The sequence below is a fragment of the Pecten maximus genome, chromosome 18 (genome assembly GCF_902652985.1).
Source record: "Pecten maximus chromosome 18, xPecMax1.1, whole genome shotgun sequence".
Taxonomy (NCBI): domain Eukaryota; kingdom Metazoa; phylum Mollusca; class Bivalvia; order Pectinida; family Pectinidae; genus Pecten; species Pecten maximus.
This window is the reverse complement of record NC_047032.1, coordinates 11118320-11136903: the sequence shown is the minus strand read 5'-3', so window position 1 is coordinate 11136903 and position 18584 is coordinate 11118320. Positions and strand designations below refer to the sequence as shown.

Genomic DNA, 18584 nt, shown 5'->3' with positions numbered 1-18584 from the left:
GTATTGTTTAAGTCTTTAAAATATCCTATACGATGTTGCCGAAATCGCAACTTGTTATTGGGTCACATTTATAGGTCAAAGGGGTCGATATACGCCATACCTCTTTCAAAAACTACTTTAAAACATTCCCAAATTATATCTTATGTAATATTAAAAAAGAATCTTTATGGTTGTTTTAGTATTCTTGCGTTTTTGTTTGTTTTTCTGTTTTTGGTTTTGTTTTTGTTTTTTGTTTTTGCAACTTTTCTTACAAAGAACACATCGGCCAATTCTCTACGGTCATGGCACGGAATCGGCCGAGTAATTCCGAATGCAACTTTTAAAGCAAAGCGGTTTTTTTGCCAATGATAGGTGTGCGAGGTGGTGTATCTCAACCGTTATCACATACCTTTGTAATCTACCAAAGTAATTCAACAATTTTCTGTCATCGTTTTCTGTAAGTTGTATCCAAACATGTGTGATACAAGTTTTTTAATTTTTTAAATTTTTTTTTTTTTTTTAATTTTTGAAGATTTTTCAACAGTACATTATACATTCACAATTCAAGTTATCCATACATCATACATATAATCCTTCCATTCTCCATAATTAGTTAAATTTAATAGTGTATTGAAGATGATATATAAATGATCTACAATGTAGCTTTAAAAAATTGGTATGTACATGTACTGTATTTATGAAAGAAAGAACAAGAGATAGAAAAAATTAAAGAAAAGAAAAAAAGAAAGTCAGTGTGGAGAAATAATTGTTGAATAAGAGGGAGAAGGGTACATGAGGATTTGACAATCGGCTTGATGTATTAAATAAGAAATAAGTGAATCTGATCATCATATTGCCCGGAACTTTGATAAGATAAGTCAACTATAGAAATATCAAAGGGCCATAACTCTTACTAAAAAGCACCACTAAGTCATCATAATTTTATTACATTTTGAGGAGTTATCACTATGAATAACTCTGTCACCAGGCGACTGACGTTTCGCCCCAATGTCGCAATGCCCCTAATGTTTTCGTATTACAAGGTTTTTGCCAAGGACTATGTCGCAAATGTACCACGTCGCCTCAAATGATTAATGTGCGCGAGTAATAATTTTAAGCTATTGATTAGAACTCGTTTTAAGGAGAGGACGCAACACTAACATTCATAATTATTGGTTTGTTTGTGTTTAACGTCCTATTAACAGCCAGGGTCATTTAAGGACATGTCAGGTTTTGGAGATGGAGGAAAGCCGGAGTACCCGGAGAAAAAAAAATACCGGCCTACAGTCAGTACCTGGCAACTGCCCAACGTAGGTTTCGAACTCGCAACCCAGTGGTGGAGGGCTAGTGTTAAAGTGTCACCTTAACCACTCGGCCACCGCGGCCCACATTAATGATAAACTCGTCAAGGTGAGCCAGACGGAAACGTCTTCAGTTACAAAGACTGATGCTGGGTAGAGCAGATAGAATATGTCGATATTTTGTTACGAACGTAATATGTGGAATTCGACTCCCCTTAGTCTTTTCTCAGCCGTAAAATAAAATTGATGAGAAAAAATACATTATTTATATTATTTTCAAATTCAATAGAGGCCTTGAATATCAAACCAACTGAGGTAAGGTTCCCGTATGTTGGGAAAGCAGGGATGTTTCTATCTATAAAAGGAAAATTAACAGTAGCTAGGGGGTCGAAATCATCACGCTTACCATACGGCTTAAAAACTTGTAAGCTGTCCGGGTTGGATATATGTATTGACGCACCGTTTCGCTGCTTATTCACTTTTTGTTTGTTTATATCTATAATACTTTTTGATATCAAAAATTCTATATTTCTTTTTAAAAAATCCACAAATCATTTTCGATGTCAGAAATGTATAATCCTGAATTTCTTATATAAAAAAGGATTTCTTGATATAAGAAAATAAGCTAAATATGTTTTTTTTTAATATAACAAAGAATAAGATTCTTCAAAAAATAGTGAATAAATAGTAAAAAGCATGTGTGTATTTGTTTTCGCTAAACAATGAACATTATCCCAGCATCCCTATTGCTAATTAAGTAATCATAATATTATATTTAGGCAGAATTTTTTTTTCCCCATATGTCTCGCACAACTACATGAAGCTGGTGTTTCCCTGAACAAAGTCCCCGAAGAAAATGTGTTTCTTAGGTTTGTAGTTGTTTTTTCTGATAAAATACTATGAATTGGGCACATTCTATATACGAGAATTAAGAGTTGGGTCTTGAGATTTGGGAAATAAAAAATAAACACTCTTGGTATATATAGAAAGACGTAGGATTCCAGGTAAAAATGTGGGAATTCCCCAGGTGGGGTTCCGCCAGTCCACTGTAAATATCGGAGTAAATTACTGTCTTCCAAGTACTGGTGTGTTATCATTATACCATTAAACATATCCAATAACATCATTTTCCAGGTAGAGAAATATTCAAATTTTAATTTTTAAAATTTCACAACATTTGAACTTCAAATGAGCGATTGAGTGGAAGAGTCATTGGTAATAATATATTTTGAAATAATTAGTTGTGTGAGACCTAGATTTACTCAATCAGGGGACGTAACTTTTACCGGAAGTGTACATTAATCTACTTCCGGTATTTTTCCAATGACAGAAAATGAAAACATTGTAGAAAAGGCAAATGCATTTAGGTCGGCTGCACGGTAAATATGTTGCAAAATTTTAATCAAATGTGTAGAATAGCTCACTGATCAGTGACATATTACATTGACAGGTAACCTGCGTAATATATTCTGTATTCTTAGTGAAAGTTGTTCGACATTTTAATTTAGCAAGTTGTATAATGTTGAAGCTTGGTTTGGTTCGTTTATGTTTTACGTACGGTACTGTCAACAGCTATGGCCATTTGGGAATGCCTCATTCCTCTGTGTATTGTTTAACGTCATACTAATAGATACGATCTACTATTTAAGGGCGGCCTTCCCTGTCGGCGAGATGTATGGCTATGGGCAGTGATGGGTGTTGTGTACATGTGTGATTTGGAAGGCTGCTGTATATTAGTGTTTGTCTATATAGCTAGATCTAGATCTCCTTGTATTGTGATAGTACCAAACTGATGTCGACTTTATAATGTCAGCTCACTGCAGTACACTGCCGAAGACGCTCAGAAGAACACATTATTGTAAATGCCATATCAATTAAACATCGAATATAAACTTGATGAACATTGGAAAAATCAGCCGCAAAAGTACTGTTTCAAAGAGAAAATCAAGCTGTGAACTGAACAATTATTTATTATTTCAATAAAATTATTATGAACTGACAATCAAAGGATGTAAATCCTGTACATAGTTTATGTATGCTGTCAGAATGAATCTATGTATCTATGTATTATACTGGGCGAACACTCGTCCCACTCCTTAAATGCTGGGTATATATAAATATAAGGAAGAGTAGAAAAATACGGTTTTATAGACTGTGGTTAGTGGTATGACTAGTACTCGGCCAGTGGACAGAACCGTAATATAAGCCTTCATCACGCTCAAATAAAGTACAAAAGTTAGGTGGTTTCAATGGAGGCAATATAGGAAGTACATGTATAGTTGTTTAGAAAGATGAGTAAAGGTAAGATTCCAAATTAAGTTGCTTCTTACTGTACATGTCATGCACAGACATTCACAATAGAAATGACAGGTTACATGCATGTTACTGCTGCAATATTCGGATATATAATATCAATATTTATGGCAATTCATGATTGACAGTTGTTGCACTGGATTAATATTTATTAAAATAAATTTACTTTTTTGTTTATTTTCTGTTTAAACTGTTACAAAAGATGTAACTTTCTTAGAATAACAACAACATTCAAAATCATGGTAGGAGCCTTTGAAGACATACTTTATAAGACTATTGGTAATTATATATAACATCATCAGGACATCCAGTAGACCCTTGAGAGTATGTTTTTGACTCCCCAAATTGAGATCCGACTCTTGGGTTTGAAGGGACATGTCTATTTGACATATGTTTTGACCGTTCAGATTTCTCAGAAATAGTGATTTGACTTCTGAAATTGCTAAAAGTCAAGGGTCAACTGGATGCCCTGATCATGTAACTATTATAGTAAGTATATTGAAATAGTTGTGTTAAACATTTTGTGTAAAGGATTTATTTATGACATATGTTCAAATAAAATTTGAACACTCATTATAATGCAAAGAACTCCTAGTTTGAATTATTTATTAAATGTATTTGATTGAAGGTGAATCGAATAATGATTGTTGTATGGATATTTAATTGTAGGTGACTCACAAAGAATTATTTGATGTTGAGCAAATAATGGAAGGAAGCTATAGAGAGTAAATACTGATTGAATGCTTCTGCGCAGGAGTTTACAGTTGTATAAGTATACTACCTTAGAAGATTCTTCTACTTGGATGGATGGAAGTAGCTCAGTTTTCCAAGAGTCATAACAGTTCCGTTATGATAGACTCCAGACGGTTTACAATTCACAGTCAGCCGCAGAATGCATTTACTGTCATGCATGACTTGCGACTTCGACACATGCTCTGTGATGTTGTCATTACAGTGGAGGGAAAGGATTTTGATGCACACAAGGTTGTATTGTGTGGATGTAGTCCGTACCTTTTGGCAATGTTTACAAATGGGATGCAAGAGTCGGAACAAGAGCATGTACAGATTCGGGGCCTTGAAGCATGGGCTATGGAGCTTCTGTTGGAGTTTATGTATACCAGTGAGATAGAAATAACTGTTGAGAATGTCCAGGGTATTCTACAAGGAGCAAGTTTACTGGGTCTGCATCATTTGCGCAAGTCATGTGCCACCTTCCTTCAATCACAACTCACGGCCTCCAACAGTTTAGGTAATCTATATATCCTAGTTTTATTGCAGGGACACACCACTATCATGTGACCTTACTACGATCCCTAACCTAAATCATAGGGTAATCAGAAAACTGAAGTATTGCTGAATAAAATCATTTAATAGTGAAATATATTATGTTGAATCTATGATTTCTTTGAAATGTTTGATATAGGAACAGAATTTCGATTTTGATAATCATCCATATTTATTTGTATTGAAAACAGATGTAATGTAATGACCTTATCAGCCAAGTTTTTTACTAAAAAACCTAAGCTAACGTTGGCCAAGGGAGATAACTACACATTTTCAAGTATCATGATACAAATCAAAGATAGACAATGCATGATGCACCATACTGTGATCCAATACATTGGTGAATCGTTGCACCACTAAAAAAATGCCATTCAAAAATCATTTAATGTTCATATGAGTTTCAGTTGTATGAACATTTTGTTTTTTTCACTTTTTCACAGGAATCAACTTTTTGGCTGATTTATACATGTGTACTGACTTGGAAGCACTGTCAAGACAATATATATATCAAAACTTCCTGGAAGTTATGCATTATGAGGAGTTCTTTCAACTGTCTGAGGAGAGATTACTTGCATTATTAAAAAGTGACAAGCTACAGGTGACAAATGAACACCAGGTATTAGAAGCAGTATGTGCCTGGCTACAGTGTGACGAGTCCAACCGAACTCCAGTTGCCTGCAACCTTCTTCAATATGTTAAACTTCCTCTCCTAGGCCTCAACTATCTGGAAAATGTTGTGTTAAAATTTGAATTTGTGAAAAATTGTCCAAAGTGTCAGTTGCTCATCAGTAAGGCTATAAACATGCACCATGATGAGGCGGCCTTGACCTTAGTGACACCACGTGCTCAGCCTCCGTGTATATACGTAATGGGAGGTCGTAACAGCACTGATTGTCAACTCAAGAGCATGGAGAAATATGACTTCCTCATTGATCAATGGAATACTGTGGTAGGTACTCTGGTATATGTTTTACTAGAAGTTCATGTCCAGTAACTATAAAAAGTCCACATATTTATTTTTGTTCAGTAGAATTACCAGCAAATGCTATTTATTTGTCTTGTAGTAAGTCTACCCCTTGACTTTGTGTAAATATTGTTGTTTGTCCTCTGGGTTAAAGAAATAACATTTAAATGATGTCAAAAAAAGCAAAATAGGTTTATTTTTTTATGCTACACTTTTTATGCTTTTATCAGATAATTAAAGTCTTGACATTTTGACAGCATTGATATCTAAATTTTGAATATATCTCTTCTAGTTAAACCATTAACAAGCTTAAGGACGCTTACTCTGAACATGGTTATTTTCGTGGGGGGTCAATTTTGGGATTTCAATATGTAAACTATATATGTGTAACCCTAGTAAATACTAGCTGCAATATACCGCTTGGCTAGAGATATCTTCTCTCTACCTCAATCGGTTGAGCGTAGGACTAGTAAGCCAGAAGTCCCGGGTTCGATCCCTAGCGGAGGCAGTGATTTAAATTTAATTAATTATGTGCTCTGTTACATTGGCGCCCATGTATACGTAGGGACCCGGAAAAATACTCCGCCTTGCTCCACAAACATCGCTGTTACCCCTGGAAACTCGAGGACGAGGAGGGGGAGTACGTAACCCTGGTAAATACTAGCCGCAATATACCGCTCGGCTAGAGAGATATTTTCTTTAGCCTGATCGGTTGAGCGTAAGACTAGTAAGCCAGAGGTCCCGGGTTCGATCCCTAGTGGAGGCAGTGATTTAAATTTAATTAATCATGCTCTCTGTTACATATGCGTGTGGGTAATTTTCGCAATCAATTCACCTTCTTTTGTACTTCCAGATTATGCAAATTGATATCCAAATAATATGTGTGGAGGAAATTTTCCCAACCAAAAGGAGTCCACATAATTAGCATAAATGTTTACCTCGCATAAATTTTCCACGTTAACAGTATTGTGGCCAAAGTAAATCAAATACTATGAGTAAGTTTCATTTCACCTGGAAAACAATTGTTCTCTTGTAAATATTCCCACCAGAACAGAAAAATATACCAAATTTCTGAAAATAATTTCCCCACAGTACATTGAACATACAGATAGCTATATAGGAAATCTCAGAAACTGTATAAAATTATCACTACTTTTGCTGATGTTGATATCTGTAGTCTATGGTAGATGTAACAATACATGTAATTTGTAACTTTACAGACTAACATGAACATAGCACGGACAGCTGTAGGAGCTGTAAGTGTAGATGGTGTGCTGTACGCCGTGGGCGGGGAATGTGCTCTTGCGGACACTCAGGAGGACACCCTCTACCTACGCTGTATGGAGTGTTATGATCCTGTTCTTCGACAATGGATACCAAAACCGGAGATGAAGATTGCACGCTCCTTTGTAGCATGTGTAGCTATTGGAAGAATGTTATATGCTATAGGTATATATTTTATGTATATTAATGCTTTGTTATATCATATAGATATTTTGTGTGTCTTAATGCTATATGTGCTATATGGGCAGGGTATTCAGTTGACCCTCGATTTTGAGCTATTTAAATCCAATTACTATTCCAGAAATCTGAAGGGTCTAAATATATAAGAAGACATGTTCTTTAAATCCACAAGAGCCAAATCTTATTTTCTGGCGTCTAAATACACAGAGTATCAACCCTAAAAGGTTTTAGCAGAAGTCCTGATGGATATATTAATTAGGTCATCTGCCGAAGGACAAGTGATCATGAGCTTATATATACATGTATATGCAGCATCAGTCTGTCCAGTCTCAAATGTTCCCCTTAAACAATTGCAACTTCTTCTCAATAACATGGGAGGTCAAGACACCTGATATTAGGCATAAAGCATGCTGGGGTGAAGGTCTACCACATTTTGTTAAATGAATGACCATGATATACATTCTAGGTCACAATTGCAAAAGGGGCAAATATGCTGAAATCTTTAAGCAAATTCTTCTTAATAACCAAGAAGCCTGAATACATGATAGTTGGCCTGTAGCATGCTGAGGTGAAGGGCTGCCAAGTTTTTTCCAAATGAATGACCTTCACATACATTCCAGGTCACAGAGGTATCAAATATGTTAGAATCTATAAGCAAATTCTTCTCTAAAACCAAGAGGCCCAGATAGCTAGTATATATTGGACCAGTAGCAATATCCTGCTGGGGTGAAGGCTACCAATTTTATTCAAATGAATGACCTTGACCTACTTTCAAAGTCACTAGGGTCAGATATACTCAATCTTTAATCAACTTCTCTATAACCAAGAGACCCAGACATCCAATAGATGTATTGCGCTGTAGCGTTTTGGGGTGAAGGGCTACAAAGTTTGGTCAAATGAATGATCCTTGACCTACATTCAAGGTCATAGGAGTTAAATGTGTTGAAGTATTTAAATGATGACTTCTCGATAACCAAGAGGTTCAGTGATCTCTTATTTGGCCTGTAGTATGCTGAAATGAAGGGCTACAAAGTTCATTTAAATGAATAAATGTAGCCTTCTCATATATTTGAATAAAACTTTGATCAGCTTAGCATCAGCATCAGCATATATATATATAACTGACATACATTGCATAGATCAACTTCAAACTTGTATGTATGCAGGGGAGCAATGCAGTCACATTAGGCCTCTTGTACTATATACTGTTATAGCATGAAGGTACTGTTATATTATGAAGGTACTGTACTGTAACAGTTATAGTATAAAGGTTCTTTGGGTATAAACCTTTAAACTATATTATCAGTATTCTAAATGATATGGATATTACTGTATTTAACCAGAAAAAAGCCCCCTTGTTCATTTTCACTGAATCATCAATTCTATGAAGCAGTAAGGTAAAAGAGGTTCCCAAATCAGCCCTCCCAAAACTGTACCATATCAAACTTTTATTCTAAGTAATATAAGGGAGAATTGTTGTAAAGTTGTATAATGGCACAGATCCTGTTCTGTATGACATAATGCATGATTTAGTAATTAATGATCTAATAGTTACATATTCTTGTAGCAGGAGATAATAGTCTTAAAGGGTTGTAAGAGGGGACAATAATCTTAAACGGTTGTAAGAGGTAGTCTTGTATGTGTGTAGGAGGAGACAATAGTCTTGTATGTGTGTAGGAGGGGACAATAGTCTTGTATGTGTGTAGGAGGAGACAATAGTCTTGTATGTGTGTAGGAGGGGACAATAGTCTTGTATGTGTGTAGGAGGGGACAATAGTCTTGTATGTGTGTAGGAGGGGACAATAGTCTTGTAGGGTTGTAGGAGGGGACAATAGTCTTGTATGTGTGTAGGAGGGGACAATAGTCTTGTAGGGTTGTAAAAGGGAACGGTAGTCTTAAAGGGTTGTAGGAGGGGACAATAGTCTTAAAGGGTTGTAGGAGGGGACAATAGTCTTAAAGGGTTGTAGGAGGGGACAATCGTCTTAAAGGGTTGTAGGAGGGGACACTAGTCTTAAAGGGTTGTAGGAGGGGACAATAGTTTTGTATGTGTGTAGGAGGGGACAATAGTCTTGTATGTGTGTAGGAGGGGACAATAGTCTTGTATGTGTGTAGGAGGGGACAATAGTCTTGTAGGTCTGTAGGAGAGGACAATAATCTTAAACGGTTGTAAAAGGGAACGATAGTCTTAAAGGGTTGTAAAAGGGAACGGTAGTCTTAAACAGTTGTAGGAGGAGACAATAGTCTTGTAGCTTGTATGAGGGGACAATAGTCTTGTAGGTGTGTAGGAGGGGACAATAGTCTTAAATGGTTGTAAGAGGGGACAATAGTCTTATAGGGTTGTATTAGAGGACAATAGTCTTGTAGGGTTGTAGGAGGGGACAATAGTCTTAAAGGGTTGTAAAAGGGAACGATAGTCTTGTAGGGTTGTAGGAGAGGACACTAGTCTTGTAGGGTTGTATGAGAGGACAATAGTCTTGTAGGGTTTTATGAGGGGACACTAGTCTTGTAGGGTTGTATGAGGGGTCACTAGTCTTGTAAGGTTGTAGGTCAGGGGACAATAGTCTTGTAGGGTTGTATGAGAGAACAATAGTCTTGTAGGGATGTATGAGAGGACAATAGTCTTGTAGGGCTGTAGGAGAGGACAATAGTCTTGTAGGGTTGTAGGAGGGAACATAGTCTTTTAGTGTTGTACGAGGAGACACTACATGTAGTCTTGTAGGGTTGTAGGTCAGGGGACAATAGTCTTGTAGGGTTGTATGAGAGGACAATAGTCTTGTAGAACTGTAGGAGGGGACAATAGTCTTGTAGGGCTGTAGGAGAGGGCAATAGTCTTGTAGGGCTGTAGGAGAGGACAATAGTCTTGTAGCGTTGTATGAGGGGGCAATAGTCTCAGAGGTTGGTAGGAGGGGACAATAGTCTTTTAGGGCTGTAGGAGGGGACAATAGTCTTGCTGGATTGTAGGAGGGAACATAGTCTTTTAGTGTTGAATGAGGAGACACTAGTCTTGTAGGGGTGGACGTAGGTCAGGGGACAATAGTCTTGTAGGGTTGTAGGTCAGGGGACAATAGTCTTGTGAAGTTGTAGGAGGGGATAAAACATTGTTGTATGATGTAAGTTAACATTGTTTCTGTAACTGGTATTGTAAGGAGTGCAGTGATACAACTACATTGTATGATATACTGACCATACTTGTTGTATTGTAGGAGGGGAGGACGGATCGTGTAGTTATTGTATTGTTGAGAAATACGATCAGCGACAGGAAGTTTGGAGTTTTGCTGCAAGTATGAAGAGGAAGAGAGCTGGTGCTGGCACTTGTGTCTGTGATGGCAAGATCTATGTCGCAGGTATAGCATTAGAGATAATTTCCTCTCGTCCATATTGTCTCACCTTGATAAATCCCAATCAGCTGAACAACTAACAATCCTTTGTGCTATAATCAGTTTAAGTTTTTCTGTTTAATTATGGGGTCCACTGTATGTAAACCTACTTTACTGCAAATGCCCTGAAAATAGTGTTAGGAATTATCGAAACAGTACCTGTTTATAAACTGTTGAAAAAATTACTTGACAAAATCAATAAATTTTAACTGTACAAATATACATGTAAATAGCCAATATTTTGTCTACATCACACAGGAGTGATAGATTCTATTTCTCTGTCTACATCACACAAGAGTGATATATTCTATTTCCCTTTCTATGTCACACAGGAATGATATACACATGTATTCTATTTCTCTGTCTACATCACACAGGAGAGATAGATTCTATTTCTCTCTCAGCATCACACAGGAGTGATATATTCTATTTCTCTGTCTACATCACACAGGAGTGATAGATTCTATTTCTCTGTCTACACACCGGAGTGATAGATTATATTTCTATGTCTACATCACACAGGAGTGATAGATTCTATTTCTCTCTCAACATCACACATGAGTGATAGATTCTATTTCTCTCTCATGCTCAGCATCACACAGGAGTGATATATTCTATTTCTCTTTCTACATCACACAGTAGTGATAGATTTATTTCTCTCTCAGCATCAAACAAGAGTGATAGATTCTATTTCTCTGTCTACATCACACAGGAGTGATAGATTCTATTTCTCTGTCTACATCACACAGGAGAGATAGATTCTATTTCTCTGTCTACACACAGGAGTGATAGATTCTATTTATCTGTCTACATCACACAGGAGTGATATATTCTATTTCTCTGTCTACATCACACAGGAGTGATAGATTCTATTTCTCTCTCAACATCACACATGAGTGATAGATTATATTTCTCTCTCAGCATCACACAGGAGTGATATATTCTATTTCTCTTTCTACATCACACAGTAGTGATAGATTTATTTCTCTCTCTCAGCATCAAACAAGAGTGATAGATTCTATTTCTCTGTCTACATCACACAGGAGTGATAGATTCTATTTCTCTGTCTACATCACACAGGAGAGATAGATTCTATTTCTCTGTCTACACACAGGAGTGATAGATTCTATTTATCTGTCTACATCACACAGGAGTGATATATTCTATTTCTCTGTCTACATCACACAGGAGTGATAGATTCTATTTCTCTGTCTACATCACACAGGAGAGATAGATTCTATTTCTCTGTCTACACACAGGAGTGATAGATTCTATTTATCTGTCTACATCACACAGGAGTGATAGATTCTATTTCTCTGTCTACATCACACAGGAGTGATAGATTCTATTTCTCTGTCTACATCACACAGGAGAGATAGATTCTATTTCTCTGTCTACACACAGGAGTGATAGATTCTATTTATCTGTCTACATCACACAGGAGTGATATATTCTATTTCTCTGTCTACATCACACAGGAGTGATAGATTCTATTTCTCTCTCAACATCACACAGGAGTGATAGATTCTATTTCTCTGTCTACATCACACAGGAGAGATAGATTCTATTTCTCTGTCTACACACAGGAGTGATAGATTCTATTTATCTGTCTACATCACACAGGAGTGATATATTCTATTTCTCTGTCTACATCACACACGAGTGATAGATTCTATTTCTCTCTCAACATCACACAGGAGTGATAGATTCTATTTCTCTGTCTATATATATAGCTACATCACACAGGAGTGATAGATTCTATTTCTCTGTCTACATCACACAGGAGTGATAGATTCTATTTCCCTGTCTACATCACACAGGAGTGATAGATTCTATTTCTCTCCCAACATCACACAGGAGTGATAGATTCTATTTCTCTGTCGACACACCGGAGTGATAGATTCTATTTCTCTATCTACACACAGGAGTGATAGATTCTATTTCTCTGTCTACATCACACAGGAGTGATAGATTCTATTTCTCTCCCAATATCACACAGGAGTGATATATTCTATTTCTCTGTCTACATCACACAGGATTGATATATTCTATTTCTCTCCCAACATCACACAGGAGTGATAGATTCTATTTCTCTGTCTACATCAAACAGGAGTGATAGATTCTATTTCTCTCCCAACATCACACAGGAGTGATGTGATAGATTCTATTTCTCTGTCTACATCACACAGGAGTGATAGATTCTATTTCTCTCCCAACATCACACAGGAGTGATAGATTCTATTTCTCTCCCAACATCACACAGGAGTGATAGATTCTATTTCTCTGTCTACATCACACAGGTGTGATAGATTCTACAAGTCTCATACAATTATAACTACATAAAATTAACTGCCAACTTCACTTCCATTTTATAGGTGGCTATGACAAGATCTTACATCTTGACCGCGCCAGTGTTGAGTGTTTTGATCCTGCAACTGAGGAATGGACGTTTGTGTCAGAGATGGAGAAGGCACGGTCTGGACTGGCCCTCGTCAGTGTTGAACACTACATATATGCCTTTGGTGGGCGCTACAAACACACGGATCAGTACACAGATATGGTAGAAAGGTAAACATATATTAATTGAATATTTAATTAAATGTATCATGCTTAATCTGGTTATGTGATATTAAGTTAGCCTTTTGTTGTTGGCTCACCTGCCCAAAGGGTAAATGAGCTTATGCCGTGGTTCGGAGTCCGTCATCTGGCCGTCCATCGTCAACTTTTTCCTTTAAACAGTTGCAACTTCTTGTGAAAATCCAAGAGGCCTAATATTGTATCATGCGTGGATGAAAGGCTGTCAAGTTTATTCAAATGAATGACCTTGATCCTCATTCAAGGTCAAAGGGTTCAAATATGCTGAAATCTTTAAACAGCTTCATCTTAATAACCAAGAGGCCAGAGACTTGCTATCGGACCTGTGGCTTGCTGGTGTGAAGGGCTACAAAGGGTCTTCAACTGAATGACCTTGATCTACATTCAAGGTCACAGGGGTCAAATATGCTCAAATCTTTAAACAACTTCTTAATAACCAAGAGGCCCAGAGACCTGATATTGGTCATGTGTCATACATGGATGAAGGGCTACCATGTTTGTTCAAATTAATGAACTTGACCTTCATTCAAGGTCACATCGGTCAAATAGGCTAAAATATTCAAACGACTTCTCAATCACCAAGAGGCACAGGGACTGAATTTAAGGCCTGTAGCATACTTTGGTGAAGTTCTACAAAGTTTGTACAAATGAATGACCTTAACCTTCATTCAAGGTCACAGGGTAAAATAGGCTAAAATCTTTAAACAATGATTTTCAATCGCCAAGAGACTCCAAAACCTGAAATTAGGCCAATAGTGTGCTGGAATGAAGGACTAGAAACTTTATTGACATTCATGAAACTAGCTATAGCCTACTCTGATGTTTGGAAAAAGTGGTTATATCCAGTATAGTGATTTGACAAAGTCATGTAGGTGGTAGATCACTATTAATAACTTACTTAAAGTAGAAAGTTCTATTTGGTTATTTTAATACATATAATAAATATAGGTATAATTATTATTGTTTATAACATATTATTATTATTATTAATTATCATGGGGATTTTTGGGTTTTTTTTCACTGCTTTTAAATTAAAAAAAACAACAATATATAATAATATTGGAAAAAAGTGGTAATCAGCTTAGTATGTACATAAATGATCTAGCTAGATCAACTTCAAAGTTGTTCTAGAAGCAGATGAGTGATATTGGGCCTCTTGTTTACAAATCATGGTTCCGTCCGTCCGGATTCGCTTTCTGCATGATATCTTTTGAAGGAATGATTGGATTTTGATGAAACTTGCTTGGTAGACTTATAACCTGAACCCCTCGCTCAAGTTCGATTATCGGCATATACAGCGCATATTTAATGAGGCTGTTGGGACCTCATTTGCTGATTGTTTTCCGCACAATATCTTTCGAAGGAATGATTGGATTTTGATGAAACTTGCTTTATAGACTAATAACCTGAACCCCTCGCTCAAGTTCGAATATCGTCATATTCCGCGCATATTTAATGAGGCAGCTGTGACCTGATTGGCTGATTGCTTTCCACATGATATCTTTTGAAGAAATGATTGGATTTTGATGAAACTTGCTAGGTAGACTTATTACCTAAACCCCTCGCTCAAGTTCGATCATCGCCATATTCCATGCAAATTTTATGAGGCTGCTGTGACCTGATTGGCTGATTGCTTTCCGTGAGATATATTTTGAAGGAGTGATTGGATTTTGATGAGACTTGCTATGTTGAAAAACTTTCACAAAAACTTTCACAGAAACTTGATGACTGAACACAAATACATTTAATGATTCTAAATGATATGTCATGTGTTTCATGTTTTTATGCATGTTGCCCACTTTAATTTCATGTAATACAATATTTGCATGGGCGGGGGATCTTGACGGCTATGTCTTTGTTTAATTTTAGATTCAACACCTTGACCAATCAATGGACGACTATATCCTCCATGAATACACCTAGAGCATGGCCTGGAATTGCTGCATTTGATGGAAAAATTTATCTGATGGGAGGCTTTGATGGCACAAGTCGGTTACGTAGCGCTGAGGTGTATGATATTGAATTGGACCGATGGGCCTTCCTCAGTAACATGATTGTGAGTCGGGCAGGCTGTGGCGCTGCAGTTGTGTAGATCATCTGTATCCGGATTCAAGCTGGCAGACTGTCTACATAGTGTTGTATACGCCATCAGGAACATGATTTAAGCTATTGGACTTCAGACATGGCCAAACTTTCATCAGTTTTTCTTAATTTAATTTTTCTGAAACTTTTCGTTAAAATCCAATGATACTTTCCTATGGAAAATTTTAAGTTAAGAATTTTCAGTTATAATGCTTTGCTTTTGGAAATTTGAACTTAAGAATTTCCTAATTAAGCATTAATGAATCTTGAGGCCTGGTGCTGTATAGGCTGTCTGTAACACGGAGAGCCACCAGTAGGTGGGGGGGGGGGGGGGTTTTGTAGTTAATTCTATGGTGTTGATAGGGACTTTAGGCTAGACACCTGTACAGTATTCAAAAGTCCTCATTGTGGTAGGCAAAGCAAATACAGCAGAAATGATGAGAAACAATACCACTGAATCCCGTTCATAAATGTATAGTCTTTGGCCTGTGGATGTAAATTGACAATGACTTTAATTTTAATTCCTTATGATTGTGAATCGTTACATGTCCATGAGATGGAGAGGGTAAGATTCAGTGTGTTCATGTTCCTCGGAATATATAGCTGATATACAGGTTGTCCCTTCATGATATCATGGTGCTTTGTATTAAGGAATAATCTATCTTGGGTTTATTTTTTTGTTTACTGGTTTGTAAACTGCATATTTTACAAATATTTTAAATGACCATAGACAACAAAAAATGATTTTTTTTATATTTACTTTTTAAGGTGCTGTGGAAACACAGCCACCTATTGCTATGCTAGGGAACTTTTCTTCGAGAACAATTTCATTCGGAACTTTTAGGGAATAAAAATATCACTAATTTCTATGATAAATCCTGACGAGTTCAGGATAGGAATGGTAATAATTTTTCCAAAAAAAACCCACTAACAACCCGCTAGACAATCTATCTCCTGGCACGAAGTATTTGTTTGTTATTTAGTAATGTAATTTACGCTTTTATCTGTTTGAAGACATCTGCTTAAGATGAATAAATTATAGAAAATCATACACAATCACCTGCCTTATCCCTGAGTGTTCCGAACTATTTTCTGTGCGATTTATTACGCTTGCTGCCTGGTTTTTGCGAGGAAAAGTAACGAGTACACACACTCTAGTTGATGCGATATTAGAAAGTCATCTCGATCTCTAGATCTTGGGTTCATAAAAATGGCACTTGCCCTTTGAATACTGGTTTTAGTCTCAAATTTTCAAATTTGCAATCGATAAGTCAAATCTCCGATTGTTACTACATTTTATACTTAAAATGAAAGTAGAATACTTCTGATTGGTTCTTGCATCATTTCCAAGAAATACATCATTTCCAAGAAATTGTCCTGCAAAAACGGCTGTGCTGGTTGAATTGATTATGAGGAGAACCTAACGTTAGTTTGTTTACATAACAAATTCTGAGAGCAATAGAGGTTCCATGTTTTGTATCAGTTGATAGTGAAATGCATGTATAATGTAAATAAAATGAATGTGTGATTCACCAAGTCACCAGAGCTGAAAAAGGACAGTAGGCCCATTCTTATAGCAATAAATTACCAACATGTTTCTTCTAATGTCAAATGTCAAATATTTTTTTTATTATACAGATCAATTGATGTATATAGAGAAACAAAAGCAGTAAATTGAGTACAATTTAAAAACTTAGGAGTCAAAATACACTGGGAAAGTAATTAATAGGAATAACTATATGTCAAAAACAAAATAAAAAGAAGAGTGCCAACTCCTGAATCCAGGTATCTTTGTTTGGTTTGTTTTTGTTTAACGTCCTATTAACAGCCAGGGTCATTTAAGAAATATCACGATGTGGTTTATCAAGAAACATTACAGGTATTACAGATTGATTGATCTAACAATTAAACTTAATCATACTGTGCCAATTAAGTCAAGTGAGGTTTTAAAGGAATAACTTTGAAAAGCTGGTCATTTGTGTTGCTTGAAGTTTTATTATATTTTCACTGATTTTAAAGATGAATATATAAATAGGCAGATTTTATTATTTTCAACATAATTAAAGGTATAGCAAAATAAAAGCACATTATGAATAAACATTGAAGATCCTACTTGTTTTTTGGTATCTGATATGTGTCTACAAGCTTTGTGCGATATTGATGTTGATCTTTAGAACACACAATTAACCCTTATATATAAATACTTTGTTATCAGCAAGAGTTTGCTATGGGAATATTTTTTGGAATTACTGTATACTTCATGTTGGTGTCACTTGACTTTGAAAAGCTAGTCACATGGTTCAGCTTGTTGATTAGAAAATTGTTGACTAAAATGTGAAAAAAATGTTGATTAAAACGGGAAAAAATTGTTGACTAAAATGTGAAATTAATGTTGATTGAAATGTGAAAAATTACTGACTAAAATGTGAAAAAAATGTTAACTAAAATGTGAAAAATTGTTGACTAAAGTGTGAAAAATTGTTGACTAAAATGTGAAAAATTGTTGACTGAAATGTGGAAAAATTGTTGACTAAAAATGTGAAAAAAATATTTACTTAACTGACTCATAATCTTAATTTGGTCAGTGGAAACTTGTCTTGCATGAGATGTTTGTAGATGGTAATATTACAAGTGTCACTTAATTAGCAAAATTGTCAAGCATTAAATTGGACACACGTGTAGCTCCTCTAAATTTTACAAATATCTTGTCATCTAAAACAAAGTATTAAAAAGTTTTATTATTATCTATACGTTATCTGATTATTTCCATGTTGGCCATGTTTACCCATGAAATTACATTTGTAATCATAATAGTGCTAATTTTTTAAAAGAAAGTTTGAAATGAATTATACACTAACACAAGACAGGTATCACTTTGGTGTTTTGTATGATATTTCTGGAGCTTTTCAAGATAACCCTGAATGTTTAATTTTATCATGGCATGTTCAAAGGGTGACAGAAAATTGTATAAACTACAAACATTGTTACATTGAATTCGAAATGTAAACTATTCATAGGTAAATAACAAGAAAATCAAAGATGGTTTCCAACCTATCTTTTGATATTTTTTCTTCCGTTAATGACTTTATTACAGAGATATCTAAATCTGAATAAGGCTCCTTTTTGACATATAATCAAAGAACCAACGTCCCTACAGAGTTCAAAAAGATGCTTTGTTTCATCGCTTGGTTCGAGGAGGATCCATAGTAGATACAGAGGCCTCTT

At 35.9% G+C, this 18584-nt stretch overlaps 1 protein-coding gene across 1 annotated transcript; it reads left to right on the top strand.

The window, feature by feature from the left end:
* The first annotated feature begins 2582 nt into the window (after positions 1-2582).
* LOC117316782 (kelch-like protein 3) lies at positions 2583-18103 on the top strand. The gene is made up of 7 exons (XM_033871550.1): positions 2583-2659; positions 4263-4842; positions 5318-5826; positions 7062-7290; positions 10509-10649; positions 13058-13250; positions 15147-18103. The coding sequence occupies exons 2-7, from the start codon at positions 4401-4403 to the stop codon at positions 15367-15369; spliced, it is 1737 nt and encodes a 578-aa protein (XP_033727441.1). The 5' UTR covers positions 2583-2659; positions 4263-4400; the 3' UTR covers positions 15370-18103.
* Positions 18104-18584: the final 481 nt, after the last annotated feature.